The sequence below is a fragment of the Lonchura striata genome, chromosome 6 (assembly GCF_046129695.1).
Source record: "Lonchura striata isolate bLonStr1 chromosome 6, bLonStr1.mat, whole genome shotgun sequence".
In the NCBI taxonomy this organism is placed as follows: domain Eukaryota; kingdom Metazoa; phylum Chordata; class Aves; order Passeriformes; family Estrildidae; genus Lonchura; species Lonchura striata.
In genome coordinates, this window is record NC_134608.1 from 23,154,677 (window position 1) to 23,182,605 (window position 27,929).

Consider the following 27,929-nt stretch of genomic DNA (forward strand, 5'->3'; position numbering starts at 1 on the left):
CTCAGCTGCAAGTGCTCTCACTGCTCCAGCAGATCTTTGTGCTTGGGGTACAATCGTGGTTTATCCATGTGTGTGTTCTCCCTCGTGTCAATTATTTCTCAATAATGTATATTATGTGTAGCACGGCTAAGCAAAAACAAACATTAACGTGTACAATAAGAGGCTGTAATTACTTTTTAAATATGAATCAGTTCCGTCAGACAGATTTTTACTCCTGGAAGCTTTCTGAGAAGCTAACGTTGGACGCTTCTCTTCTGGGGAAGCGCGTTCGCGCCGGGGCGGGGCGGGGCCGGCGGGCGGGAGCGCGGAGGTCGCGGCGGCGGCGGGAAGCGGTTCCGGGTCGCCGTGGGAGCCGACATGGAGCCCGCGGGGCCGCGCTGAGGGAGCGCCGGGCCGAGCGGGGCCGCCGTCGCCATGTCGCTGGGCGAGTACGAGCGGCACTGCGACTCCATCAGCTCCGACTTCGGCAACGAGTCCTCGGGCAGGGGCGGCTCCCGCGGCGGCGGCGGCGTGCCCGGCGAGCAGGAGGAGCTGCACTACATCCCCATCCGCACGCTGGGCCGCGGCGCCTTCGGCGAGGCCACCCTGTACCGCCGCACCGAGGTGGGTGGGCGGCCCGGGCGGCGGGAGGAGGGCTCCGTGCCGCTGCCGGGCCGCTGCCCGATAGCCGCAGCAGGGCTCGGCCCCGGGTGACCCACAGCCCCAGGGTGACACCCCCTGCACCGCTCTGGGAACAGCCCGGGTACGAAGTGACAACTTCAGCCCTCATGTCCGAGGCTGCAGGGTCTGGGTTTTCTGGCGTTTGGGCACTGCCAGTCCCTGGCTCCCCTGAAGTTTGGCAGGGAGATGCAGAGGTTCCTCTCACACTAGTAACAGACAACTCATTTTTCTGTGTTTTGTTCCAGTTACAGGGGACATGGGGTCATCTCATACAGGTAACTCTCTCACATGCTCAGCATTTCAGTGTAATCAGGGGAGACTGGATGAAAAGCCAGTTCTCCTATTGCCCCCGATTCGTTTAATACCATTCAGTTCAGTTGTAGTTGTGGTTTCAGTGGCTGTCAAGGAAAAATGCTTGATTTAGTTCCAAAGGAAAGTTCTTCAGTTTTTTTCTGGCCACCTTGAGATGCCATGGCTTGCACGGGTGTAAGTGTACACTGTTCACTTGAGAGGTCACTCATAGCATGGCTGACAACGTGTGTGGGCCTAACAAGGGCAAGCTAAATCTAAATACATTCTGGTTTCCTTATTGGCTTGTTTTGGGTTTGTTTTGTGGAGTAAGTTTAGTATTTATTGAAATAAAACAAATCCTGTGTCTTTCCCTTGGTTTGGTGTTTTCGTTTTGGTTTTTCCCCCACCCTTACCCCCAGAGTGAGTGTTGGCCAGCAAGCAAGATGGCTTCAGCCATCACTATTTCTAATGACAAACTAAAACCTCAGAACTTAAGTTGTGAAGAATATTTGTCTGAAATCTGTAAGAGACAGGAAAGTCTTTTACTTTTCCTGCTATTCTAATTTCCTTCTATAAAGGCACACATACTGTTTTCTTCATAACAGTGTGTTTTAATTGAAGGATGTTTTTATGTTTCAGGATGACTCACTTGTAGTGTGGAAAGAGGTGGACCTGACCCGGCTGTCAGAAAAGGAGCGTCGTGATGCTTTGAACGAAATCGTTATCCTGGCTTTGTTGCAGCATGAGAACATCATCGCATACTACAATCACTTCATGGATAACACCACACTCCTGATTGAGCTGGAGTATTGTAATGGTGAGATCCCTACTCCCATTCATGAACAGGCAGCTGCCATGTGTCTGGGTCACCTCCTGCAGAGCCTGCAGCAAGTATTTCTGGGGTGTCATCTGGAGAGCAAAGGAGTGGCAGTGAATTCTGCTGCATAGCTCCTGAAGAAGAGATTGAGAACGCCTCTCATTTGTGTCTCAGGTGCTAAAAAAAGGAGCCCAGTAGTTAGTGGAGGCAGTCTATGCAGTTGATGATTTCTTGAGTTTTCTGAATGGCTGGTGCATTGAAAGGAGTGGATTATTGGTGATAAACACTTCCAGTGCACTTTGCTGTGTTCTTTTAGGAGGGCAGTGGGAAAAGACCAGGACACTATCTGGGCATCTCTACCAGTACTGAGCGGGGCTGTTTTTCAGTACTGTCACTTAAATAGGTTTAGAATTTGGCAATTATAAATCAGAGCTTAAAAATGTAATGGTACACTGCAGTCAGGACTTTTTCCCGCTTTCTGCTTTCAGCTTTTGCATTTACTATTAAAAAAACCCAAACAACAACCTGGTCCTTTTGGTGGTGGAGAAAGTTTTAAAATTCTGTCCAAGAGTAGCTCAGGTGGTGGTGTTTGGAGTTGGCAGGGAAAGCAGTCCTAGCTTGGATGGAGTGATAGAAGGATTTGCAATGAGGTTGTGACTAGCAGCTGTTCTTAGATGGCAGGAAGAGGAGCCCATACACAGCTGACACTGCTGGAACAGGAATGTGCCTGGAGCTGCAGTGTGGGGTGTGAGTGGGACAGCTCCCCAGGCAAAGTATCTGGTGCCTTGGCTCATTGGTAGAAACTTTTCTTGCTGGTAAGAGTATAATTGTATTGTGATCACCTTATACAAGAGATGGCTTTCACTGGAGCAGGTTGGAGTGCACAACAGAGTTGTGCAAGGCCCTTTAGAAGGGTGTCAGACACCCTGGTTGGCAGCTTGGCCAAAGCTGGTTTTTCTTCTCTGCTTTTTGTTCTTATGGAGGGTGGAGTCCAGTGCAAACATAGGGGAATGTTAGCTCTTTGAGGCACCTTTTATTTTAGGGGTTCTCTCTGTGTCAGTTACTTACTTGCCCTGAAAAGACTACATGCCTGAGGCCATGATAAATTTGTTGGAGGGCATAGAGGGAAGCTGCATAGTATTGATGTCTGTGCACATTTGTGAATGCCTCTGTTGGCTTTGGGATAATAACCAGGAGATGAGTGTATAGCTGGTATTGCCTGAATGTGTCTGAATGGTAGAAAACAAGGGACATAAGAAAGAGGAAATCTTGTTTGAACTTTCATATGGTGGTTTTGCCAGTGCATAAATAGTTGTTTATTTGGCTTTTTTTTTTTTTTTTTACAATGTACAAGCCCAAGATAATTTGTGAGTAATTTTTAAAGTAAACCTGGACTAGTCACTGTCAGGCACTCCTCAGAATCCAAAGGTTTTACTGTTTAGTTGGCTTATCTGTTCTGAAGATCTAGAAAATAATTTCAAATTTCAGCAAATGTTGTCCCTATTTTACAGAGGACGAAGCCAAGTTATGGATTTATTTGCCTTCAGTTCCATGTGTATATCATGGTACTGTAAGACTTGGATTTACCAAGGGATAACATCAGTGAATACAAATGAAATACACTGGGGACGAAATATCCTATAAAGTATAGTAATTGAAAAGAGAATAACCTATGTTGGAAGGTTAGATGTGATTAGATGAAACAAATACAAAATTAATATTGTTTTTGTATGTGTGCAGAGAGGTATTGGTTATTTGAGTCAAGAGCTAACTTGTCTCCTTGGGTAGGATTTTGGCAATGTAGTACCTATCATGCTGCTCTTTGGTTCAGAAAAGCTACAAAAAAGATGGGAAAAAAAGAGAGATGAAGAACACAATTGACTAAAACCCTGCAAAGTTTGAATGGTTAGAAAAGACATTCAGAAGAAGAGGCAGAAGTGAATACTTTGCTTAAATTGTGCATGTGAAGAGTGGTTTGTAGTTACTTTGTAAACACGAACATAAAACAGAATAAAGAAATGTTGAGAAGTTACAGCAAGGCTGAATGAAAAGAAATTAAGTGACAGGAATCTTAATTAGAAAATATTCCTAACACGGAGGTCTGAATTAAGTCCTCAAGTAGACAAAGGATTTTGCCACTTGACATGTCCATAGAAATTATGCATCCTAAAGCTGTCTTGCACCATGGCAATGGTCCTGGTGATCCATTACAATTAGGACATAATATATGATAATTGGGAATTGGAATAGAAACAGGAGGTGGTCAGAGTTTTGGGATTTACTGTTTGGGTACTGATCTGACAGGGAGTTAGTTTCTCTACCTGCAACCCTCAGCATAATTTGTTTTAGCTCTCTTTGATTTTCAGTCTGCTCTCTTGAAGTCATGGGCTGCACCAAAGATTTCTGCTGATTTCAGGCTTCTGTTAGTGGTACTGCTCTTGTCAGTGCTTTGTGAATTCTGCAGCAATGTATTTGGCAGGGCAGATAAAGGGGAGGCCAATCAGAGCCAGAGAAGGAGGTAGGGAAAGACAGTAAATTGTTCTTTCAGGGACTACTCTGACTTTAAAAAATTGTTTTCTTTCTCTTATTTAATGTATAATTTGTATATATAATGCTGAGCAGGACAATCTCACATGATTTGGTGTACAGCTAATACATGTTTACACACCTCAAGAAGCACTTACAAAAAATAAGTAAAAAAGTAGGGTCTGCTGGCTGAGCTTACTGATTTGCTTTTCAGAGAGTATTAAAGGGTGGTGTTAAAGAGTCATCTCTGCTTAGGCTTAAATACTGAAGTTCTTCGATGGAAGAAAAACTTAATTTTGTGAGTACCTGACCAGTTTTAAGTGAAGAATGCTGTGAGAGAGTTGTGATCAATCAGATCTCTTAGGGGGTTAGAGTATTCCCAGCAGCACTTGAACAGAGTAACTGCTGCCATTAACTAAGATGAACCTGTCTTTCTCACTCACTTATAATTACAGGAGGGAACCTCTACGATAAGATTCTGCGACAGAAAGACAAGTTATTTGAAGAAGAGGTAATTTGGAGTGGTTTGAGGGAGCAGTGGGGCTGGCCTAATGTTCTGTCAATCTGTAGGTTTGAGTATTTCTTCAATTATTTTTCATTGTGATGGTGGGGAATTTCTGGGTTTATCTGGGGGCTGCTTCTCATTCAATATTGCGAGCATTTATTGACTATCTGAGACATCTTCTTTTCCTTTTAAACTCTCTATAAGCAATGTATAATTCCAAGGGAGGAATAATGAAAAAGAGCTGGCTTTCTTCACCTTATCATCTTGACAAACATTTAACTTTTAAACTTCTTTCTATGTTTCTTCCTAGTGGGCTCTCTATTTCTCTCCCTTCTTAATAATTTTGTAGGGGTTTTTTTCCAAATAATTTCCTTGAATCTATCTTACTCTTCTCTTTTTCTGTCTTTATTTTATTTAAACTTATGTTTTGCTGTCTGCTTTCACTGCCTAGTGAGCTGATTAATGATTCCACATACTTGTCTTATATAGTGACTTCTAAGGCTTCCTGGCTCATGTTGAGTATTTAATGGTCCCAATTAATATTTTGAAGAGCACAACTATAGATGTTTCCCCAGTGGTCATTAGTTGTCATTCTCAAGTCTTCACTTATTGGATCTATAATGCTTGTCAGGACAGACACTATGAATGGAAGTAGAACAATCTACCATTGAAATATCTTTTTTAGAGCTTTCCAAACCAGGAAATTCTAAAATTTTCATACTCCTGAAAGGGCATCTGAATGGTATGGCCAGGCCCTCTTGCTGTGCCTCAGTGTGACAGGGACTGTAGGGTTTTGTGGTTTTTAAATTTTTTTTGAGCCTCACATTATGCTTATATTCCTACCTATGCAGATGGTGGTTTGGTATCTCTTTCAAATTGCATCAGCCGTGAGCTGCATTCATCGAGCTGGAATTCTTCACAGGTAAGTGTGGCATGCAGAAAGCTGAGGTAACCAGTGCAGTTCATGGGGGTGAGTGAAGAACTTCTTTGCTTCTTTGTTTAAAGCAAGCACCAAGCTTCTCTCCACAGTGTAATAGGATCTCCTAGATGTTAAGAATCCCTTTTTTATTGGGCTAGAAACCATCTTGTGATAAATGTGCAGGAAGTCTCGTATTTGAAATTGGAACTGCAGCTGTGTGAACAAAGAGTTTATCCACATAGGAAGGAAGTAAATTTGCCCTTTATTGTGATAACACATAAATGATGTTTGTTAAAGTGGGTAGGAGGAGCATTTACCACAGGCCAAAGGTACTTCCAACCTGTTCCACAGTTAATAGCTGCAAGCCCATGTGTTCATCATTCTGTAATTCCTGGAGGCTAATGAAGACTGCATTTGTCCATTGCTCTAATGTAACCCATGTGATGATTTGTCCTGTCTGAATCTTATTTCTTTGGCCTGTTACTTAAGGAGCTAGTACAGTCTGTTATCTCGTGGTGGTAATTTTGACAGTTATTCTGAGGTTTTAATGTGTAGCTAATTACCTTTTTCTGTTGCAATCAATAAATTGTGTTATATATGTGTTTCAAGGAGGCTGTGATGTTCTGGGGAGTATTGCACATGTAGACAACCACTTCCAGCACAGCTGGATCATGTGCTGCACTAACTTACGGGCATAGCTGTGTGAGGATGTTTTCTGTAGTTTAGCATCCTGGCTGCTGCCATTCTGAATCTTTAGTAGTTGTTGAGCCTTGCTAATGAGGGGTTGGTAGCCTACACTCAGCAAAGTAGTGCCTAAGTTTTTGGCCTGAAGCAGATGCCATGTCTGTCCTGCTTTGCAGTGATTTCCTGCTTACCACCTCTAAACATATGTGGCCCCAGATCCTTCCATAATAATGAATTGAACAATTATTTAAATGTTTGCAGTGATTTCCTTCTGCTGCAGACATTGTCAGAGTGACCCAGGACTTTGCGATGCCCCAAGTGGATGAATGCAAAGTGCTGCTTTACTTGATGTTTTCCTGATCTACACTGGGAAGTTGTTGATGGTACGTTAGGAAAAGTGGGTGTTATGAAGTGTTGGCTGTGAAAAGCATATCATGCTGCGGGGGCTTCCTCTCTATTTCCAGCCTCTTTTGTTGATCTGTGAAACTACACACAGATTACTCTGTCTGAAAGAGAGTGTTTTCTATCAGTTTTGGGGTTCAGAGTTTTTGCAGCCATCAGCTTTTTGATCTCTTGGGCATAATATGTCATAGAATCATGGCATCATAAGGTTGTAAAAGACCTCCAAGATCTCAGGAGTCCAACTGAACACCACCATGTCAACTAAACCATAGGACTAAGTGCCATGTCTAGTTGTTTCTTGAACACTTCCAGAGATGGTGGTTCTACCACTTCCTTGGACAACCCATTCCAATGCTTAACAACCCTTTCTGTGAAGAAATTCTTCTGATATCCAACCTAAACCTCCCCCGGTGTGTCCTGAGGCAATTTCCTCTTGTGACAGCTGTCACCAGTTACCTTGGAAAAGAGACTGATCCCCATCTTGCTGCAACCTCCTTTCAGGCAGTGGTAGAGAGTGATAAGGTCTCCCCTGAACCTTCTTTTCTCCAGGCTAAACACCCCCAGCTCCCTCAGCTGCTTCTCATCAGACGTGTGCTCCAGAGCCATCACAGCTGTGTTGCCCTTCTCTGGACATGCTGCAGCCCCTCAATGTCTTTCATGCAGTGAGGGGCCCAGAACTGGTCTAGAAGTATGGCCTTACCAGTGCTGAGGGGAACAATCCCTGTCCTGGTCCTGCTGGAGATGCTTCTGATACTGGCCAGGATACCACTGACTTTCTTGGTGACCTGGGTACACGCTGGCTCATGTTCAGCTGCTGTTGCCCAGCTTCCCCGGGTCCTTTTCTGCTGCGCAGCTTTCCAGCCATTCTGCCCCCAGCCTGTAGCACTGTGCAGGCTGTTGTGGCCAAGTGCAGGACCCAACATTTCACCTTACTGAACTTCCACAATTGGCCTCAGCCCATCAATCTAGCCTGCCTAGATCCCACTGTAGAGCTTACCCTACCATTCAGCCCATCTGCACTCCTGTCCAGCTTGGTGCTGTCTGCAAACTGACTGAGGGTGCACTCAATCCCCTCATTCAAAATATTGATAAAGATATTAAACAGGACCAGCCCCAACACTGAGCTCTGGGGAACCCCATTGGTTACTTACTGACAACTGGATGTGTCACCCATCACCACCACGCTCTGTGCCCAGCCACCCAGACAGTTTTTAACCCAGGAAAGAACGCACTTACACAAGGCATGGGCTGCCAGCTTCTCCAACAGCCTGCTCCTGCATCTCTAAAATTTCCTTCTTAAAGTATGTTCAGTCTTCCTAGACCCCTTTGTTTTTAAGAGCAGTTTCCCAAGCAGTTTCACTGTCTGAACCAGTGTCCTGAAAAGACCAAAGTCTGCCCTCCAGAACTCCAAGGTGTAGAGGTTTTGTTGACCCTCTTCCTTACTTCACCAAGAATTGAAAACTGTCATTTTGTGGTCACTACCAAAGACGACCTCCAAGCACCACATCTCCCACCAGCCCTTCTCTGTTCAGAAACTGCAGGCACTGCCCCATTTGGCTTTCTAACAAGATGTGTCAGGAATTTATCTCCACACCCTCCAGGAACATGCCTCCTCTCTGCTGTGTTGAGTTTCCAGCAGACAAGCAGCAGGTTAAAATCTCCCTCAAAAACTGGTGATCATGAAACATCAGCCAGCTGCTTGTGGTATCCCATCTGGCTCTTCATCCTGGCTGGGTGATCCTCCCTGATTCTCACCCACAGGCACTGAGCCACATTGTCCCTGACCCTGGGCTCTGTGCGGTCCCTAATGAAACACTCCCTAATGTACAGAGCCACCCCACTGCCTCTCCCTGGCTCGCCTGTCCCTTATGAAGAGCTGCACTGCAGCACTCCAGTGATGTGAGTCCCCCCCACCACATTTCCGTGATGGCAGCTATGTCACAGCTTTCCTGCTGCACGGTGGCTTCCAGGTCCTCCTGTTTGTTACCCACACTGTGTGCATCAGAGCAGATGCACTTCACCTGGGCTATTGATGTCATCCCCAGCACTGGCATGCAGCCCACAGGCTCCTGTCTAACCAGCCTGGTCGTATCTCCTTCCCCCTTCAAACCTGGACTAAAACCTTCTCAATTAGCCCAGCCAACTCATGGGCTAGAATTCTATGTCATGTTATAAAGAGTTCTTCTTGAGGGATAAGGACATTATGCTTGAGTTCTTGAGTGGCATCTGTTTCACACCCTTCGTGTATGTGTTTATATTTGCATACATACATATTCATACTTACACTTATGTTTTTAGTGAGCTCAGCGTCTCCTGGCTTGGGTCTATTTATAAAACTAGAAAAAATAAGACTTGCTCAATGACCTTCATATTAGAAGAAACTGAGAGGGGGAAAGAACTATCTTTGATCAGTGGCCTTTACATAGGTGTCTGAGCCTGAGCTTTTCAAACTGTGTTGTGTTTGATGGGGAATGTGATAAAACATGGATAACTGCAGTTACTTGGAGCAAAATTGCCTTTGGAAAACTCTGTGTACATGTGTGTGATGGAGTGCAGGCGGAGTAGCAAGTGGCTCATTTTGGGGGGAAAATATAGTAATCTGTGGAAAACTGTGAAATCTGAAGCGTATTTGAGTGTTTGAATTTATTTTTATCGTTTCAGAGACATAAAGACATTAAATATCTTTCTAACCAAGGCAAACCTGATTAAATTGGGAGACTATGGGTTGGCAAAGAAGCTGAACTCTGAGTACTCTATGGCTGAGACTGTGAGTATCTGCCATCTTTGTGGGCAAACTGAGTTGTGTCATTCTTTCCTTTCTGCATGCCTTGCAGAAGACCAGGGATGCTGTACATTCTTGCTGCTTGTTTTCTGTTACTTTCCTTTCCCTCACCTCTCAATTTCCCTCAGTGCTATGGTATCATAGAATTAAGGTTGGAAAAGACCTCTAAAATCATTGAGTCCAATTGTTAACCCAGCACCACTGTGTTCATCACTAAACCATGTCCCCAAGTGCTGCATCCACAGTTTGTTTTCTTTTTTAACACTTACAGAGATGGCGACTCAGCTACTTTTTCAGGCATCATGCCTGGCCCTTTCAGTGAAGAAATTTTTCCTAGTATTTTATGTAGACATCCTCTGGCACAACTTGGTGCCATTCTTTCTTATTCTGTCACTTGTTACAGGGAGACTGGCACCCACCTTGCTACAACTTTACTTCCTAACTTTGTCTCACTAACTTTGCCATATTTGCTGAGTGTGTTAGAGCCTACAGTTATCCTTGCTCCCGGGTTACCTTTTGGAGTTCTGTCTCTCTGGAAAGCAGCAGTAGACTAAAGATAGGTGCCACTATGGGAATAGAATTGTACCCGAGCTAGTGTAGCTGTGCTAGAGAGCACTTCTCTTCTTTCCCCAAGGCATGGTACACTTCTAAAGGTGAATCTGTGTAACATGAAGGCAGTGCAGGCTGAAGGTCAGAGACAGCATTATAGTCACATCAGAGCAACGCTCTGCCTCTGGGCTAGTTAAGGCCAGCTTAACAAATTCCATTAATTCTGTCATGCTGCTATACTAACAGGTAAATTTTGCCTCAGGTGGATCTGAGATAGCTTGGATGTGCATACCTGACATTGCATTGTGCCATAGGTGTGTCTCAAATCTCGTTAATATTCAGGCTCTGAACTGGATTGTGAAGAAGCAAGAAAGGCACTTGTATTTCTTTTGGTAACCAGATGTATGGTTTATTGGTAATGTTCCTGAAGGGGACAAAGCTTTGTAGGAGAGATTAATTCTACCAGAAGGCTGTCAAGCTTGGCATTGTTCCAGACCCTACCAGAAAGCATTTTTGCTGCCAGTTATGGCACAGGGTAAGCTGTATTGCAGGCACCTAAAAGGTTCAGCTTGGATTTCTGAGCTCCATTAATTTCTGTGGTGAGTGTTAGGCTTGGAAAGGGAGACATTTTCTGAGGTTCCTGTCTGCTAAAGCCTTTATTATAGTTTGGGATACAAGCCAGCTCACACTTCCTATTACCAGCCTGTATCATTCAATTTAATGCCAGATGCTAGTGTTCTGTTAGGATGTGTTCTGTTAGGATACTTGCCAGTCCCCTTCCAGAACATGAGCACTATTGTGCAGTTCCACTGTAAGAGGGAACTCAAGGCTACTGCATAAAGCTTTCATTAGGCTGGGCTGCAGTAGGACCACTTCTGTTTTCTCACACTTCTCATGGCCTTCTGAATTTCAGAGGCAGTTCAGTTTGTGCTGTGAATTTCCAGGTTTGTGTTTGCTTGTGTTGTCTGTATTAATCTATACCTACTACACCTGCAAGCATTGTTTTTTCCTTTTTCACATATGAAAAATTTTGAACTACACACCTTCAACCATATTTTGATTTGTATATGTTTTCTATGCTCTGGTCTAGTTGCTCAGTTTGTAACCTAATGACCAGTGACAGACTGGAAATAATTTTTTGGGAAATGAGTGTAAAACGTTGTTATCAGTATTTGTAATTGTAGCAGTCAAATTGTGATTTTGTAGAATGTTCACATCTTACTTAACACCGATTTCTTAATTTAGCATTTACCAAAGAAGATACAGAAAATACATCTGTCTTACAGAAAGCTTACATTAATCACATTAATCTTTGCTTAAAAAAGGTTTAGGTGCAGTGTCGTAGTTCTCTGCATGATACTCAGAATCTCAGGGCTTCTAAACCTTCCCGTGGCTGGGACTCGCATACCTCTGTGGCGGTCACGCTCTGTGACAGGAAATGGGAGGGGGATGGCAGACTCTGAATGTGCCCATTAGGTACCGGTGTACTTGCAGTCTCATGAAGGGCAGGCTTTGTAAAGCTCCTTGGAGCTTTGCTGAGAGAGTTGAAAAGAGGTCATCTATAAATATTTCTCCTTTTTCTAAATTCTCTCTTATTTTGTTTTGCTGTCAAGTTTCTTTCTAAGGAGTGAACTCAATTCATCTGGAAGCTTAATTCTTACATCTTTTATCACATTTGTTCCGTGTCTCCTTGTTGTGACTTTGAGCTAAGCCACTACTTCTGCAGTACCTGGGAGACCTTTGTATTTATGTACAGGGGGTTGGATTTTTTGTGTGGTGGGGGTGTTCATTCTAAACAAAACAATTGCTCAGGAAAGTCCACTTCTGAAGTGAAAGTCTTTTGGGTGGGGCTCAAGCCAGCTTTCTACATACTGGACCCAAAAGGAACCCTTATTTTTGTTTGAGACAGAGCAGCTTTTGTCCTGGCACTATCTTGTGATCAGAGTGGCTCCATAGCTAAAGTCTGGCATCTGTATTTGGAAGCTTTGCTAGATCCTTTTTTTCTTCAGCCTCATGTGATGGTTTCCATATTCCTGGTCAGTACATAAGGCCCTGATTACCCCTAAATGCTGTATATTTAAGAGAGGGGAAAGTCCTTGCTGTGATTTTTTTGACTATTATTTTAGTGAGAAGTCTGTACCACGTCAGGTACATGAGAAGAGAGGTGTCTAGGATCTTTTAGGAAGCTCAGGGCCAGACAGGTTTGTGAATGACCGGAGGAAAAGTATGCTTATTGTTCCCATCCCTCCAGCATATTAGGGAGGTGTATCACTTCAGTGCTGTGTCTAGCTCTGTCCTGTGTGAACAGAGTTCCTGAATTGAAAGCTGCTGGATAATTTCTGATTTTTAAATGCTTTTTTTTTTTTTCCTAGCTGGTGGGAACTCCATATTACATGTCCCCAGAACTCTGCCAGGGTGTGAAATACAACTTCAAATCAGATATTTGGGCTGTGGGCTGTGTCATCTTTGAGCTGCTTACTCTGAAGAGGACCTTTGATGCTACTGTAAGTCTGCCAACCAGAATGGACTGAATAACCTTATTTTTTATTGTCCTAAGATTCACACTCAGCTCATAGCTTTCTTCAGTCATGTTTTTCTTTCGTTGTTGTTTAAATCCACTAATCAAAAAAACAGTGGCCTGAGAGTGACAGCTATAGCCAGAGAAAATGTCTGCAGGATTCCCCTTACCCTTTGTGCAGGTTTCCCTTTCTGCCTTCATGCAGCAGCCTCCCTGGCTTCTGCCAAACCCACCCTTGTCTGCAATCCATGTTTACTAGATGCAGAATAATAACAGTGCTGATTTGTATCATGGTCCTGAACGAAGTATCCTTTTCACTACAAGGAGGAAGTTTGTGACTATGTAGTCTTTTTGCTCTTTTAGCATTACTAGCTGTGAATTTTCTGTGTAGCATTCTGTAGCAAAAGGTTCCGGTATCCACATTTCACAGGATCTAATCCTGTTACTCTTTTTCAAAACCTGATTGCAATAGAACTTTGGTCAAGCTGGCATAGGGGAGGGTGAAAGGAGCATTGCTGGCTGATTTGGTAGCTTGTGCCATATGATGGGAAAAGCTGCTAGTTGTTTTTTGTAACCCTGAAGGAGAAGGTGTGAAAATACCATCCTTTCCTGACTTTCTCCAGTGATGGCTCTCAAGTCCCAGCAACTTTGCTGCTGTGCTGTGTTCAATGGCAATATGCCACATAGGAGATTTCATGCAAAGAGAAGCCTGGTCTCCCTGCACTGTTAGAGAATTTGGTGAAAAGCTGGATGTTGCCACTAAGGCCTAGCTATTAGAGGTACTATTTCTGTAGGAATTGTTATTAGAGTTCTGGAGAACCTGCTAGGCAGGGAAGAAGAGGGGTGATTCCTGATCAGAGATGGAGGAAGAAAATAATGGGAGGCTATAGCATCTCTCTCCATTGGACACATTGTCCAGTTTGGTTCCATTATGACTGGTTTCTGGTTTCTGCCTAGAATCCCTTGAACCTTTGTGTGAAGATTGTACAGGGAAATCGTGCCATGGAGGTTGATTCCACTGTCTACTCCTGGGAGCTGATCCAGATGGTGAACTCCTGCCTTGATCAGGTTGGTGAAATACTTTCTAACTTTCAGATACCCATTCCCAGCTGTCTCAGCCACAGAATTCAGGGCTGAAAGGGAATGACATGCCTGTTTCAGTATGTGAGCTGTTTGATGCAGGGTAATTTTTGTGAGACCTGAGGCATCACTAAGGTTGGGCTTTCTGCAGTCCTCTGAAAGCTTTGTCTCAGTTCTGCAGGCTCTGGAGGTGTGCTGGGTTTACTCTGATCACAACTATTTAATGGGCTGGCAGAAGGAATTATTTCTTAATGCAGTGCTGTGAAGGTAGGAGCATCATCTCAGTACAGTCTCTTAGGGCTCTATCTTTCTGTAGGGAATTAATTTATTGAAAGCAAACATAGTATTTATACCTTTGGAGCATGCAAGTCCCTTCTGCACATCCGTAGTATTTGTCCCTGTTTATTCTAAATGTCTCAATTAATTCCTTTCCCGTCTGAAGGGAGTCAATAAAAGAAGTCCATGCAGGCTTGAGTGAGAACTTCTGGCCCAAGATTTTGTTGTAGATAATGAGTATTTCCCAGAGAACTACTTGCTGTTTCCTTCTTTCAGGACCCAGAAAAGAGACCCACTGCAGATGAATTGCTTGAACACCCCCTTCTCAGCAAACGCAGGAGGTAATCAGATGGCCTTGCCTGAAAAACTAGATGGCTGACAGGGAAAACAGGAGGGTTTGTGCAGACTGGTGGTGCTTATGCTTTCATAGCAACATCTTTAAGTGAATTTAGGCTGATGTGAGGCAGATATTTGAGTACTTCATTTTCTTTAGGGGAAATGTGCATTTTTACAGTCTTGTCTTCTGATCTGATGTTCTGTTGGTGCATGGGAAAGGTCTCTGCATCCTTAGAAGCTGTTGTGTTGAGAACCTTGAGGTACTCCATTCTGAGACTCTTTGAGGAATGCTTCTTTTTACTCTTTAAATTTTTAAGAATGAAGAGTTGCAGAAATCCTCGTGCAGTCATTGGAAAAAGCCATTTTGAATATATATATTCAAAATACATGGATCATTCAGTATAGAGACTCTTTTTCCTTTTGTTGCCTCCCTCTTCAGGAGAGACTTGCATTGAAAGTTGCCCATTTTAGCTTAGTTTGACCATCAGCCTGCACACACTATCTTGTCATGAACAGTGGACAGTAATTCTGGGCTGTTTTCATTCCAGTCTGGTTTATTTGGGAACTCTTTTGGCCTGGGGCTCCCAGGGTCCGTCCGATCCCGGGCAGTCATAGGTGTCCTGGATAGTGCTGGGCTGATAAGCACAACCTGTCCAGGTCACTCAGGCTAGCTCCCAGCCGTGAGCAATCTTAGCAAGCAGCTCAGCTCTTTAGAGAGATCAGCACTTTGGTGATTTCAGCTCTTTAGTGATTTCAGCTCTTAGCTTGCTAAGTGCCACGGGCAGACACATAGGAAGAGAGAGGAGAAGGCTGTATGCGGTTCCACAGCAGTGCCTTTATTGGCAGCTCCTGTGAAGGGGTTCAGTGACAGCTCTTCTGCCGAACTGGGCAGAAATGGGGTTTATATAGGGTACAGAGGTGCTGGAAATTGTCCAATAGCCAGGGTCAAGGTGAATATGACCTATGGTCTTAGAGAGAGATAACAAGGGTCTGAATGCGGAAGGGGACCTTCTTTGGTCCAGCCATCATGGCTAGGCATTTCTTATCTTCAGCAAGTGACTGCCAGGGAGGCCTTGCAGGGCCTCTGGCTGCTACAGAGAGCAGCAGACTTTAGTCCTTAGTCCTTTACTCTTTTATTTGGTGATCAGCCGAGTTTGAGTTTTGTCTCACTATAGGCATTGGTAAAAGCCCAAATCCTGATAATATTTAGCCTTTTAAGGTTATTCTTGTGCAATATGGGTATTGGTTGGCTGCTGCATTTTAATACAGACATAGTTTGTTGTCCTCAGCTGTTCTAGAATGTTGTTAGCTGTGTGCTACATTACTTCTGCCCTACTTACTGTGTATTGCTGCAAGCTGGTAAACAGCTGCCAGGTTTCCTCCAAGAGGCAGCAGCATTTTATTGGAAAAATAGTCAGTGTGTGCTGCTTGTCAGTAAATTGCATAGAGCAATGTTGCTGTTTCCTAAAATCCTTTTTCTCCCTTGGCAGGGAGATGGAAGAGAAAGTCACGCTGCTTAATGGGCCAAATAAGCGACCAAGGTAATTATTTAGACATGTGTTTGAAAGGAAGTATGGAGTGAACAGTTCCCCAGAGGGGAACTGAGTGTTAGCCTGTGACAACCTTAATGGAATTGTGTCGTTTAGAAGATCCCTGAATGCTAGAAGTTTGACACAGCAGTTGCATGCTTACTGTCCTGTGTTTTACTCTGCCTTTTATATCCTACTTATTTGTATGGCTGGAGCTGTACCTCAGCAAGTCCCATCAGCCTCTAATCTGTTCTCCTGAGTATCTTTACAGCCTACATATCTGAGTTGTAATGTAGATCTCTTCTTTCACACAGATTCCCTTCAGCAGGAGGAATATGACTGAATGATGAATATTACATTAATATAAATATCTTATGTAAAACCTGACATAGCAGAGCTTCAGCACAGTTCCCAGCAAGCCCGTAAGCAGGGTTGCTCTGTGAAGCAGTTAGCTTCTGTGACATGTATAGCTGGTTATAGCTGTATAGGTGTTCTATTATTTATCAGATAGAATTTGACCGTTTTTCCTCATAAATTTGGAAGTATTAACACTATCTGAGCACCTTAGGTGAAGTTGTCCCAGTTCATGGGCTGTTCACAGTTTGCTGGAAAAACAGTTTTTGAAAATAAAAACCATGAATGGTTGTGAAGAGGAAACTGCTAGACAACAGCAGAAAAATGGGTGATGACAGGGAATGCAAACTCATAAAAGCATATGTTTTGTGGGGGGTTTCTTGTGCAGGTCAAGTACCATGAACGAGGCTCCCATTGCTGTGGTGACTTCACGCACTAGTGAGGTGTATGTTTGGGGTGGTGGTAAGTCCACCCCCCAGAAGCTGGATGCCATCAAAAGTGGCTGCAGTGCCCGCCAGGTGTGTGCTGGTAACACTCACTTTGCTGTGGTGACGGTGGAGAAGGAGCTCTACACCTGGGTGGTAAGTGAGACAAGCTGCAGGAAGGGGGTAAGAGTGGGAGAGGAGGGTTCACATCTACTGCTGACCATTCATGAGCCTGTTTGAATCAGATGGGCAGGAAGTTTGGAAAGGGAGAATTCTGACTGCAGTGGACACTGAGGCCATCTGATTTGGGGCTGACCCAAGTCTACCAAGGCAAGTGTGTTTCTGGGTCACATTTTCCATTGTGACAGGAAGTGTCTTGGAAACTTGCTGTGCAGTTGAGGTTTGTAGATGGTGGTCTTGTAGGCCCAAACACTGAGTCAAATGTCTCTTCATTCCATTCCTGACTACTAGACATGCAATGGAGACTTAGTGATTCTCTGTTTTTGGACTTTCGAGAAGGTTCTTCAAGATCAGAATGGGTGGGATGAGTGACCTTTTTGTAATACAGTTGTCATCTGCAAGGCAACTCCCATGTGAAAGCAGAGGGATCTCATACTAAATAGATCTGGTTTTTATGATGAGTGGAAATTGTGGAATAGTTTAAAGTGAATAAAAAATGTCACCATATAATGAATTTTAAACAATTGAATTCAGTCTTCTGAGGTTTAGATGGTCTGTGACATGGATGTGTTCTCCATTTCCGAGCTTCAATGGGGTTTTTATGCTGATATACAGGATCTGTTAAAACAAGTTAGAAGATAAGTCAGTAAGAAAGGAAAGAGATCCAAATATGAGGAGACCAACTTGGAGTATTTTGCTGGATGTTCCTGCAAGAGCAACCACTGAAAACTTTCAGCTGGCTGTTAATAGTTTTAGCATCAACACTACTTGTTTTGTATAATTTTCCTGTATAATTGCTATGTCAGGCCACGTCAATGACATTTGTTTCACATTGTGCATTTCTTTGCAGCCATTAGGATTTAGAAAAGTAGTTCAAAAAAAAGCAGAAGGTTGAATTTCAGTCCTGCAGTGGGGTTCTGTAACCTGGCAGATGAACAAGGAGTAGGGATTCTTCACCAGGTGCTGACCTGAGACTGGATCACTCCTTGTTAGTGCATCACTGCCAGAAAGTCTGTGCTGCCACTGAGATTGTTGCCTGGTATATGAACAGAGATGGCAGTCTCTTCCTGAGAGCAGACAGAACATTTTCTCTTGCTCCTTGCAGTCTTCTCTTGTTTGCTTCTGGTTTTTACTGTTAACTATTGACACCGTTTCTGGGATTCTGGAAGTGTAACCTCACCAGGTGTTTCTGTCTTGCAGAATATGCAGGGGGGCACCAAGTTGCACGGGCAGCTGGGACATGGAGACAGAGCTTCCTACCGGCAGCCAAAGCATGTTGAGAAGCTTCAGGGAAAGGCCATTCGCCAGGTGTCCTGTGGGGATGATTTCACAGTGTGCATCACGGGTGAGAGCTGGCAGTCCTTTGGCTCGGACTATTATGGATGTGTAGGCATTGACAAGTCCTGTCACTTTGCTGAGCTGTTGGAGGTGTTTGCTTTCGCCATGAGATTAGCAAAGCAGCTTTATTCACAAAGGACAAAGCCCCTTATGTTACTCTTCCCTCAATTTTGAGGGTAGTACCTACATTATTACATTTGGGATAGATTGTATCTCAACATTTGAGATAGGTCAACATTATTACAGAGGAAGATACTGACTCCCAGGAAGGATGGGATTTTGCTAAGGATGTGCTCCTTTTTGGTGATAAAGCTGGGTGTTGATCACAAATCCACATGCCTCTGCAGAGTTTCTGCTTTTACCAGTGCATGTATTACCTCCATTCATGCTCACACTAAAGATAGTGAAGCCTGAAGTCCAGAATGTAGATATGTTTGAAACTCTCTTTGGACTGTGTGGGGAAAGAATCATCCAGTGATGAAAAAGAATGTGTATCTAGGATTTGCTGTTTAATTCAGAATGTTTGACATCTGGTTAGAGTGTCTTTAGTTCTAACCTTGCTCATACTTTAAAGGATGTGTTAAGTGTGGTGTTGTCTGTTATAGAAGAATCTGACCCTGCTTTACCCATGGAAATTATTCTCAAAAAGGTAGTTTCAAGCTTATTTTGCCAGTGCTGAAAAGGCAGAAATTAGACAGAGATCAGCTCAGGTGGTCATTTTGAGGATGGAGTAACTCAGGTGGCCACAGAATGAATTTGTGGGTTACTGTTAAAGAAATTGGCAGGTTCAAACAAAGTTTTTTTGGCACTGAGGTAGCTACAGGTTGTCATGTGAGATCCATCTTAGCATGAACAAGAAAGGACTCCATAGTTTCCTGATTATATTCTTCTGAACCAAAGAGGATGATTGCAGAAAAGAGGTTGCTCTGATCATGTCCTAAGAGGTTAATATGCAGCCTAACATGAGCCCTGTGTGCTGACCAAGCTTTCCTTATGTCCTGTAGATGAGGGCCAGGTGTATGCCTTTGGCTCAGACTATTATGGATGCATTGGCGTTGACAAGGCTTATGGCTCTGAAGTGCTTGAGCCCCTGCAGCTGGATTTCTTTCTTACCAATGCTGTGGAGCAGGTCTCATGTGGAGATAACCATGTGGCAGTGCTGACCAGGAACAGAGAAGTCTACACATGGGGCTGTGGAGAGTATGGTAGGTAGAGTCTCCCTGAACCCTAAAGGCACTGGGACATGCCTGCTGGAAAGTGGCTTCATGCAGGTGTTTAATGCAGGGCCTGGGTGAGGACTGCCTGGTATATATAACCTGGAGGCAAAAGAATACTGTTTCTCTGGGACTTTCTTTTCTTGTAAAAATGGGGAACTGGAGACTGAAGTCTTAGGACTTTACTCTGGAAAGCTCTAGGGTGCTACTTGGCTTCCCAATGGTTCTGTGAGTGGGGTTGGATTCCCTTGAGAGTTGGCAGGTTATGATGGATGATGAGCAGGGAGATTCTAGTTCTGTAGGGAGATTATTCTGGGACTATGGAGAGACAATATGAGTTCTTAGATATGGGCACCTTGTGAGGCCATTTTAACTTCAGTATTTTCATTGATACAGGACGCTTGGGCTTGGATTCAGAAGAAGATCACTACACCCCTCAGAAGGTAGGGCTGTGACTACTTCTCAAAATCTGCAAGGGCATAAATTCAAATTAGTTGCTGTTTGGAAATACTATCTCTCTGAGGATCAGGTTTTTTTTCTGAGACATTATAGAATTTTCAAGGATTTTAACTTTGTTTCCTCACTTCATTTTGCTTCATTTCTCTCCTAGTGATCATGGCAGAGTCATACCACTCACAAACCAGACAGCATCATAGCTTAGAGCTTCATTGTTCTGATTTCCATGATGGAATTGGAAATGCCAGCTTAATGTCGTAGAAATAAAAGTGAGAAATACCAAATGGCTTACCTTTCCTGTAGAGGAAACTCACAGCAGTGCAACTACTGCGAGTCTTTGAATGTAATGTAATGAGTTAAAGATTAATTGAAAGTAAAAAACCTTCTCGAAATACAGTGCTGAGGTAACTGGAGTATTACAACCCACTGGGAGTTAGAAACAAATAAGGATGTGCCTGGAATCCGAAGATCTGTGATCACACAGTTTCACACCCACACGGCACAGACACAAACCCAGTCCTACTCACCTGTCTGGGTTTGGTGTTTGTAGAGCCCATCTGGCCAGGTTGCCTATGCATCGTATTTCAGGTTCCTGTGCTGGTCACTGGTGTCTGCCTTGAATATCTCCATTGTGACCAGAGTTTTCATATGCTACAGACTTTATAGTATTCTTACACCTTCATTCAAAATTACTGTGTTGGCTATTGATAATGTCCAGACTAGCTGTGCCACTGCTCTACCCTCATATGTTTTTCATGTGACAGCTTCCATGTAATAGGTGTTGGGATTTTTATTTTCTTAGGATGTATTTCTTCCACCTAGGTGGATGTTCCGAAGACCTTAAACATTGTGTCTGTTCACTGTGGCTGTGATGGAACTTTCCTGCTTACCCAGACAGGCAAAGTCTTGGCATGTGGACTCAATGAGTTCAACAAGCTGGGCCTGAATCAGTGCACATCAGGGATAATCAATCATGATGTAAGTGTGTTTGGATCCCTGGCTCCAGCTCCCAGCAATCTGTATTATATGGGGAAATGGAAGTCCTGTGACAAAGCATTCATTACCTTTGTGCCAGTGCTTTAATTCCAGTTAAGACAATGGATACTGGGATTGGTAGAAGGGGCAATTTGTTCCTCAGTTTTCTGTCTGCCCTGTGGGCTTATGTCAGATCTGAGGTAGTGAAACAGAGTGAGCTGCTCTGGTGACTTATCCAGTGATATGGATTCTGGCAGTTTTTTACCATATTTGTTTTAGGACTATCTTTAGGTCCTAAAATGTAGATTTTAGGTCCATTAAACCTAAACTTCAGGTTTAATATTGTGGTCAGACATGAGCTTGCTTGAGTAGGTCTTAGCTGATGAATGTGTGATTTTTTCACTTTGTGCTTACCTGTATCTTTTGTCAGACATACTGTGAGGTGCCATATGCCACTTCCCTTACTTTGGCCAAGCAGCTGTCCTTCTACAAGATCCGTACCATTTCTCCAGGGAAGACACACACTGCTTCTATTGATGGTGAGCGCCTTGTGCAGTAAGAACTGAGTGCTGGTTGCTGAATTACATTACAGCAACTTTGCCCTTTCAGCCTGGCTCTTGACACTGGGGGTTTTGCTCTTGGTAGCAAGGTTCATGCCTGCTCCAGGAACTCAGGATTCCTGTTTCTCAACAGTCTTGTTTCCTGGCCAGCTGAAGCTGCAATGTCAGCCTTCCTGTTTGTTTAAAGGAGAGAAAAAAAAGTTTTGGGAAGAATTGTGCTCTGGGCTGGCAGAGGAATCATTTGTGATCAACTTAGGCTTTGCCTAAGCCACATCAGTCAGAGAAATGCGAAGAGTCCCAAGCCCCCAGCATCAGAAAAGGGAAGCAGTGGGAAAAGGAACTGAGGCGGTGTCTCCAGACTAAACCCATTCCTTTTGGTTGGCACTGTCCCCTTCTAGCCTGGCTGGCTGCTCAGCAGAGCCATTCCTGTTCATGGGCTGTTGCTGCCTGTGCTCTGTCTGCATGTCTGCTTGCAGAGCTGGGCCCTCACTGTGACTGTCTCTTCCTTCCTCCCCGCAGAGCGAGGCCGCCTGCTGACCTTCGGCTCCAACAAGTGTGGACAGCTTGGTGTTGGGGACTATAAGAAGCACCTGGGAATAAACCTGCTGGGAGGCCCCTTGGGGGGTAAGCAGGTGATCAGGGTTTCATGTGGAGATGAATTCACCATAGCTGCTACTGACGGTGAGTGGGTCTTTGCAGCGGGTTACTTTAAAATTAATTTGCAGAGTGGTTAATTGGCTCCCACTGATCGTTTCTTTTACCAGCCCTGCAGCAAAGCACTGACATAAGTAAATCCTCCTAGACTGGGGCTATCTTGCTCTGTTAATTGCCCCCATGCACCCCCAAGTATTTGCTGTCCCTAAGGCTGCCGAGTACTGACTTTGGTGGCTGCCTGTTAGGTGTGTTACTGGTTTGTTCTCTGACTGTCAAAATGGAGCTGGTGGATTAGCTACTTTGGGATAGCAGTTACAGCAGAAAGACTGATCCTTACAGCAATTACAGGTTGAGAAGGAGGGAGGGAATTGAGCCCCTGAATTTCTCTCTCCTCAGACAACCATATCTTTGCTTGGGGTAATGGCGGGAACGGGCGTCTGGCAATGACATCAACTGAGAGAACTCATGGCTCAGATATTTGTACCTCCTGGCCTCGGCCAATATTTGGATCATTGCATCATGTTCCAGACCTGTCATGCCGTGGCTGGCACACCATCATCATTGTTGGTAAGTGTAAATTTAGGATTTAGTTTTGAGATCTTGTTTATGATGATATACTCTATTGCCAGAAGAGTATAAATCTTGCCTGAGAACAGGCCAAATTTCTGGGGGAAATGTGGCAAGCTTCTCTGAGCCATAGGCCTGCAACACTGGCTTTGTAGGTGTTATCTTGCTTCTGTGTGGCACTCTAACTGAAAGCATGCTTCTCTCCTTGCAGAAAAGGTGTTGAACTCCAAAACTATACGATCCAACAGCAGTGGTCTGTCCATTGGTACTGGTAAGTAACATGCCCTGAGGAGCTCTGGTTTAAGTCCACTCAGTGGTTAGCTTGAGTGGATGAAGTTTGGTCCTGAAGCACAGTTTCTCTGTGTTTGAAAGGCCTCACAGAAGAGCTCAAATGGAGGAAATCTAGTTGGTGCTGTGCATAGGAAGGGATGGCCCAAATCTGAGGAAGCAACAACTGAAACAGGAGAAACAAAATGGGTGCAGAAAGGTCTTTGTAGTTGAGGAATTTCAATTTGACAAGGAAAAGCTGAGAGGAATTCACTGAAGGGAACTGATATGAGAAGGGGCTCTAGTTGCTGGAGAGATGGAGTCCACTTTCTTGCACCTGTGGGTTGGCTGGGGCCAAGAAGCTGCAAAAGACTGCTGCACACAGGCCCTTGTGGAGAGGCCTGTAGAGGGTGTTAGGAGCTAAAGTGCTGAGGGAGGTAATGCTAGCATGTGCTGTCACTATGGCCATACAGAACAAATTTATGCATCTTCTCTGCTCCATCTGGGCTTTGGCAACAGGAATAGCAGAGGTGGGCAAAGTATAAAGTTTTCACTTTTGTTTGCTAGTGCCTCAGAGCTGCACAACTGGGGGAGGAGAGGAAGAGGATAATGAACAGGAAGCAGAAACCCCCAATCCCAGTGGAGGCTTTCGGGGAACCATGGAAGCAGATCGTGAGTTGGGGGGCTGGATCAGCACTACAGAAGCTAAAGGAGGCAACAGTGCTGACAGCAGCTCCTGCCCTGGCTGGCTGCGGAAGGTAATGTGGTTTCTCAGAAATGCCTTAAATGAGGATCTAGGCTGGGAGAGCTGGGTGGCCCCTTCCACCTTTGTGGGGTACTCTGATAGGTTCTTAGAGGCCTGTTGCACAGAGCCCTTAAGGCCTTGCTGCCTGTTTAACCACAAGAGGGTTTTGGTGCATCAACTGAGAAGATGAAATGACCTGCAGGAAGCTAGCAGGCCTGAGAGAGCTTCTTTTGTGTATCCAGGAGCTGGAGAATGCTGAATTCATCCCCATGCCTGATAGCCCTTTTCCTCTGAGCATGGCATCTTCAGAGCCTGAGAAGGAGACTCTTCCTTACCAGAAACTTCAAGGACTCAAAGTGGCCTCTGAAGAGCCTGTTGGATTAAACAAGCCCAAAACAGAGCCCTGGGTAATGTTATCAAAGTGAATGTTTGGCTGAAAGCTTTTGGGGACCATAAATGGCAATGTTTGAATTATTGGGAGAACTGAGAAGAGACTGTTGGATTGGCCTAGTTCATCTGGGTGAGGAAGAGAGAGCTGGTGGTAGAGATGTTGCTGCAAAGAAAAAAATTCTCAAGGATTTTTTGGGAACAACAAGCTGATTCTTAGTCAGATTTAAAGTAATGAGATCAGTTCTGTGGGAAAATGTATATAATGCAGTTGGAAAAAAAAGAGAAGCCGAGGGCTCAGAAGCCTAGAGGAAAACAAAACTTTAGAAAGTATAATTTTTTGTGAGGTAGGAAGAAGAATTGATGTAGAAAATTAATGAGAAATTACAATCTGTGAAACTACCTAACTCTAGGAATTTGCTGTCCCAAAGGAGGGACAGCATGCTTAGGGACGGATCTCGTGCTTAGGGAAATGGGGGTAAACTGTATGGATTTTGGTGCTGGGAGGATAGGAACAACCTTCCCAGGAAAAGGAGGAAGCTAGTGGCTTTGTACAGAATACAGAAGGAGAAGTAGCTTGTAATCCTGACGGCTAGAAGTTTGTCAAGTCAGAGAACAAGCTGGGATAACACTCTGGGCGTGATTTTTTTTTTTCTTGTGGCATACACAACTCCTGGCCTTGCACTTAAACCTGGCCTGACTTCCTTCCATGTCTCTGCAGCCTACTTGCCTGAGTCCAGCCTTACCATGTGGTGAAGGGAAGGATGCATCTCCTGGTGCAGGCTGCATGTGCGGTGCTCTGCAAGTGGAGGTGACACACCTCCGAGGCCTGGTTTTACAGTGTCTGGATGATCAGAAGAAGCTGCAGCAGGAAACCATTCGTCTGAGTGCCCAGCTCCAGCGGTTCTGCAGGAGGATGGAGGAAATGCAGCAGGTGAGAATCCATCACCTGATTGTATATATGCTCAGGGCTCACCATGCTCCTGCAGATTGTGGAGGCTGTGCAGAAAAAAGCAGCTTTTAACAGCTATCTCTTATCAGAGCAGAATTTGGTGGACTAAGAAAGATGCCTGTTTCTTGTGTTAGGTGCTGATGCAGGCTCTGATAGTAGCAAAACAGGAATGAAGCCAAGAGGAGTTTCCTCTGAGGATGGCCCACTCTTTGAGGGCCCTAGGATTTCCCTTTATTTCTCCTGATGAGAAGGGATGGGCAGTCATATGTTGCAAAGAGTAACAAATGGCTGTGGAGAACACAAACTGGGCCTTGTGCAGCTTCTAGCTTTTCTGCAGCTAGTCCTAGCACTGTTTGGGTCACTGCTGTGTATTTTGACAGGTACAGGTTCATTCCAAAGGAACACAGACAACCAAAGAGGAGATGGAAGTGGATCCGAAACCTGATGTGGATTCAGATTCCTGGTGTCTCCTGGGAACGGACTCGTGCCGCTCCAACCTCTAGTCTCCTGAGCCCACTGGGATCCATCTAACTTCACAGCACACTAACCGAATGCAGAGAGCGGCTTTTCTGGCGTCAGGTCACTCGCAGACAAGGAGCGAGGCCGGAGGCTCCAGAGCAGCACCCATGTATGTTTGATATGAACTAGGAGTGAGTTTGAGAGGGGGAGGGCCCCTGAGCTGTAGGCCAGCTCAGTGATTGAAGCAGCAGCAGCTCCTCTTTGTACCTTATCTGTCAATTCTGCACATGAGGCAGAATGGCCCCATTATGGCGATGGCTCCAGTAGCAGCTTGTGGCCCTTTCATTGTTTCACTGTTTCCTGGGAGCTGCCTTTGGGGCCCCAGTATTCATCACTGCATTTCTAGACAAGAGGAGGAAACATGTTCTGTACGGAAGCTGGCTGAACCCTAAGACTCGCCGCCTTCACTTCAGAGGGGTGAAGGACTAGGATCCTCTCCTTACCATGTGGTGAGGCCCTGCTGGTGAGGCTGCTTCCCTCTGCTCAGGCGCAGAGGGGCCAGCAAATGTATCATTCTGGAGGCAGCGGAGATGTTCCTCTTAGGGAGATCATAGTAGACAGCATGTCCCTGGCCTCGAGGCATAGCTTCTGGCCATATGGCTGCATCCACTGGTCTGTATAAACAGAGTTTGAAGGCTTTATTCTGGGTGCTGAGGGTCTTCCAACTTCCAGGCAATGCACCAAGATGAGTGAATCAGGTGTTTCCCGTAGCAGTAGTGGGGACTATCTAAGATTGGATCTGTAGTTCTTGGTTTCAGACCACCTGTCTCCCAACCAGATGCCAAACATTGGGCCTCAGACCAAGTTAGGCATTTCTTACTCCAGCTGTTCAACTTGGTTTGGGTGCCAGAGTTTCTGGTTTCTTGGCACAAGCCTGTAGCTGCTCCCTGTTTGGCTTCTTTTCTGCTCAGTCCCTGTGCCTACACTGTGTGGGTGTGGGAAAAATCCATGGTTTTCCACTCAGTGTTCTGATGAAGCTGGAATGCCATTTCCTACCCAGAATAGGTCACAACTGCTGTGGTCTCAGGATGTAGCCTTCCCCAAAGACCTTGAATGATCAAATCTCAGTCCGGAATTCATCTTCTTTCAAGAAGTGAGAAGCTTTCCCAAGAAAATTGGAGATGGGAAGAGGCGTGGTCTGATGCTCAAGATTTATTCATTTTCTGTTAGAGAATGAGGTTAATATTATTCCCCTTAAATTTATTAGCAAACTGACTTTGAAGTAAAGCCTATGGGATTGGTAGGATCCCTGGGAGCAGCTAGCCTCCCGCGCCTTACTTGGCACCTCTAAGGAGTCCTAAGTTCCTCTCACCTTTGCTGTGAGAATGGGGCTGTGGTTTCATCAGGCTTAAATGATCCCAATCAATGACAAATTACTAGAATTGCCTTAGGTCTACTGGAGGTGAGTATCATACCACCTCTGACAGACTTCTTTTGAGAGACTATTCCGGGGAATCCAGCACTCCCCATTTGTCTCTAGAGGTGGATGCCAAACCATTTGCTTGTAACGTAATGCTCCTTAAATACTTCTTTGGTGCCTATTGCTAGTATCTGTGAGCTGAATCAATTGCTGTCTTCCCAATGCAGTGTCCAGGGCAAGAATCGTTCCAGTGTGCCTGTCCATTGCTACCAGAAGCAGGGCAGGAGGAGAGGCCTCCTGGGAGGTGGTGAGAATCAGGTGCCCTGGTACAGCCAGGCTTGTCTGCCCTTGTGACTATGCTCTCCTTTCCCCCCCGTGCGTTGGAGCCAGTTCTCAGGTCAGGGTCCCAGCTTGAGGGTCGTTGGTCACATGCAACAGTGCCTTTGAGGACTGAAAAGTTGAGCCTGAGCCATGTCCAATAAGCAAGCACCAAGCTGATGAGAGTCGCTCTCCTGCAGTGCACTGCTATCCTCATTTCTCAATGCTCTGCAGTTGGGAAGCTAGGTGCACAGACTGGATTCCCCTTGGATCTAGTGGAGGATTAGGGCTCCTGACAGAGGATGCCCTGTGCTCCACAATCTCATATGTGCCTTAGAGGATTCACGCTATCCAGGTTGTGCCTGTTACAGACCACAGATTTCACACCAGCCAGCTATGCAACAAAAAAAGCAGTTTAAAGGTAGCACCTTTGTCTTGGGCTGAAAACAGAAAGGCAGGCAGGCAGAAGTGCCTTTGAGCAGTTTCAAACCCTTTTTACTTCTCCCCTTTTTGCAGTGCTAGCTCCATATGTGTTGGTCTCCTGCTAGTATTGCTACTGAGTTGTTGTAGTGGAACACAACGTATGCCTGCTCTGACACTCTGGCTGAAAACTAGTTTGTCGTCTTTCTTTGAAAGGTTAAAGGGTGGAGTGGTTTGGAATTTCTGTTTAAATAAATGTTTAAACTCATACTCCTGTGTTTGAACTCCTTTTCTTGTCTTTTTTTTCCAAGAGAGGAAAGGGAAATATGCATAAAGTAATCTGTTTTATTGGCATTGTGGTTTT

General features: G+C 44.7%; 1 protein-coding gene across 3 annotated transcripts; it reads left to right on the forward strand.

The window, feature by feature from the left end:
• The first annotated feature begins 343 nt into the window (after positions 1–343).
• NEK9 (NIMA related kinase 9) lies at positions 344–27,835 on the forward strand. Of its 3 annotated transcripts, XM_077784023.1 has the most exons (23): positions 344–603; positions 906–935; positions 1,591–1,768; positions 4,750–4,805; positions 5,651–5,721; positions 9,466–9,571; positions 12,508–12,639; positions 13,611–13,721; positions 14,286–14,350; positions 15,836–15,886; positions 16,617–16,809; positions 18,034–18,178; positions 19,176–19,376; positions 19,782–19,828; positions 20,664–20,819; positions 21,247–21,355; positions 21,896–22,057; positions 22,427–22,597; positions 22,809–22,868; positions 23,432–23,622; positions 23,852–24,016; positions 24,718–24,930; positions 25,329–27,835. In XM_077784023.1, exons 1-23 carry the CDS (start codon positions 415–417, stop codon positions 25,449–25,451), a joined length of 2,925 nt encoding a protein of 974 aa, XP_077640149.1. In that variant the 5' UTR covers positions 344–414; the 3' UTR covers positions 25,452–27,835. The 3 variants fall into 3 exon arrangements, with proteins under 3 accessions (XP_077640149.1, XP_021398452.1, XP_021398453.1); XM_021542777.2 differs by lacking the exon at positions 906–935; XM_021542778.2 differs by lacking the exon at positions 906–935 and having other exon boundaries at positions 25,335–27,835.
• The last annotated feature ends 94 nt before the right edge of the window (positions 27,836–27,929 follow it).

Coding starts and splice junctions, on each gene's coding strand:
- NEK9 (XM_077784023.1), top strand. CDS start 415: ATGTCGCTGGGCGAGTACGAGCGGCACTGCGACTCCATCAGCTCCGAC. Junction 4,806..5,650: donor ACAAGTTATTTGAAGAAGAG/GTAATTTGGAGT, acceptor CTACCTATGCAG/ATGGTGGTTTGGTATCTCTT. Junction 20,820..21,246: donor CAGGGATAATCAATCATGAT/GTAAGTGTGTTT, acceptor ATCTTTTGTCAG/ACATACTGTGAGGTGCCATA.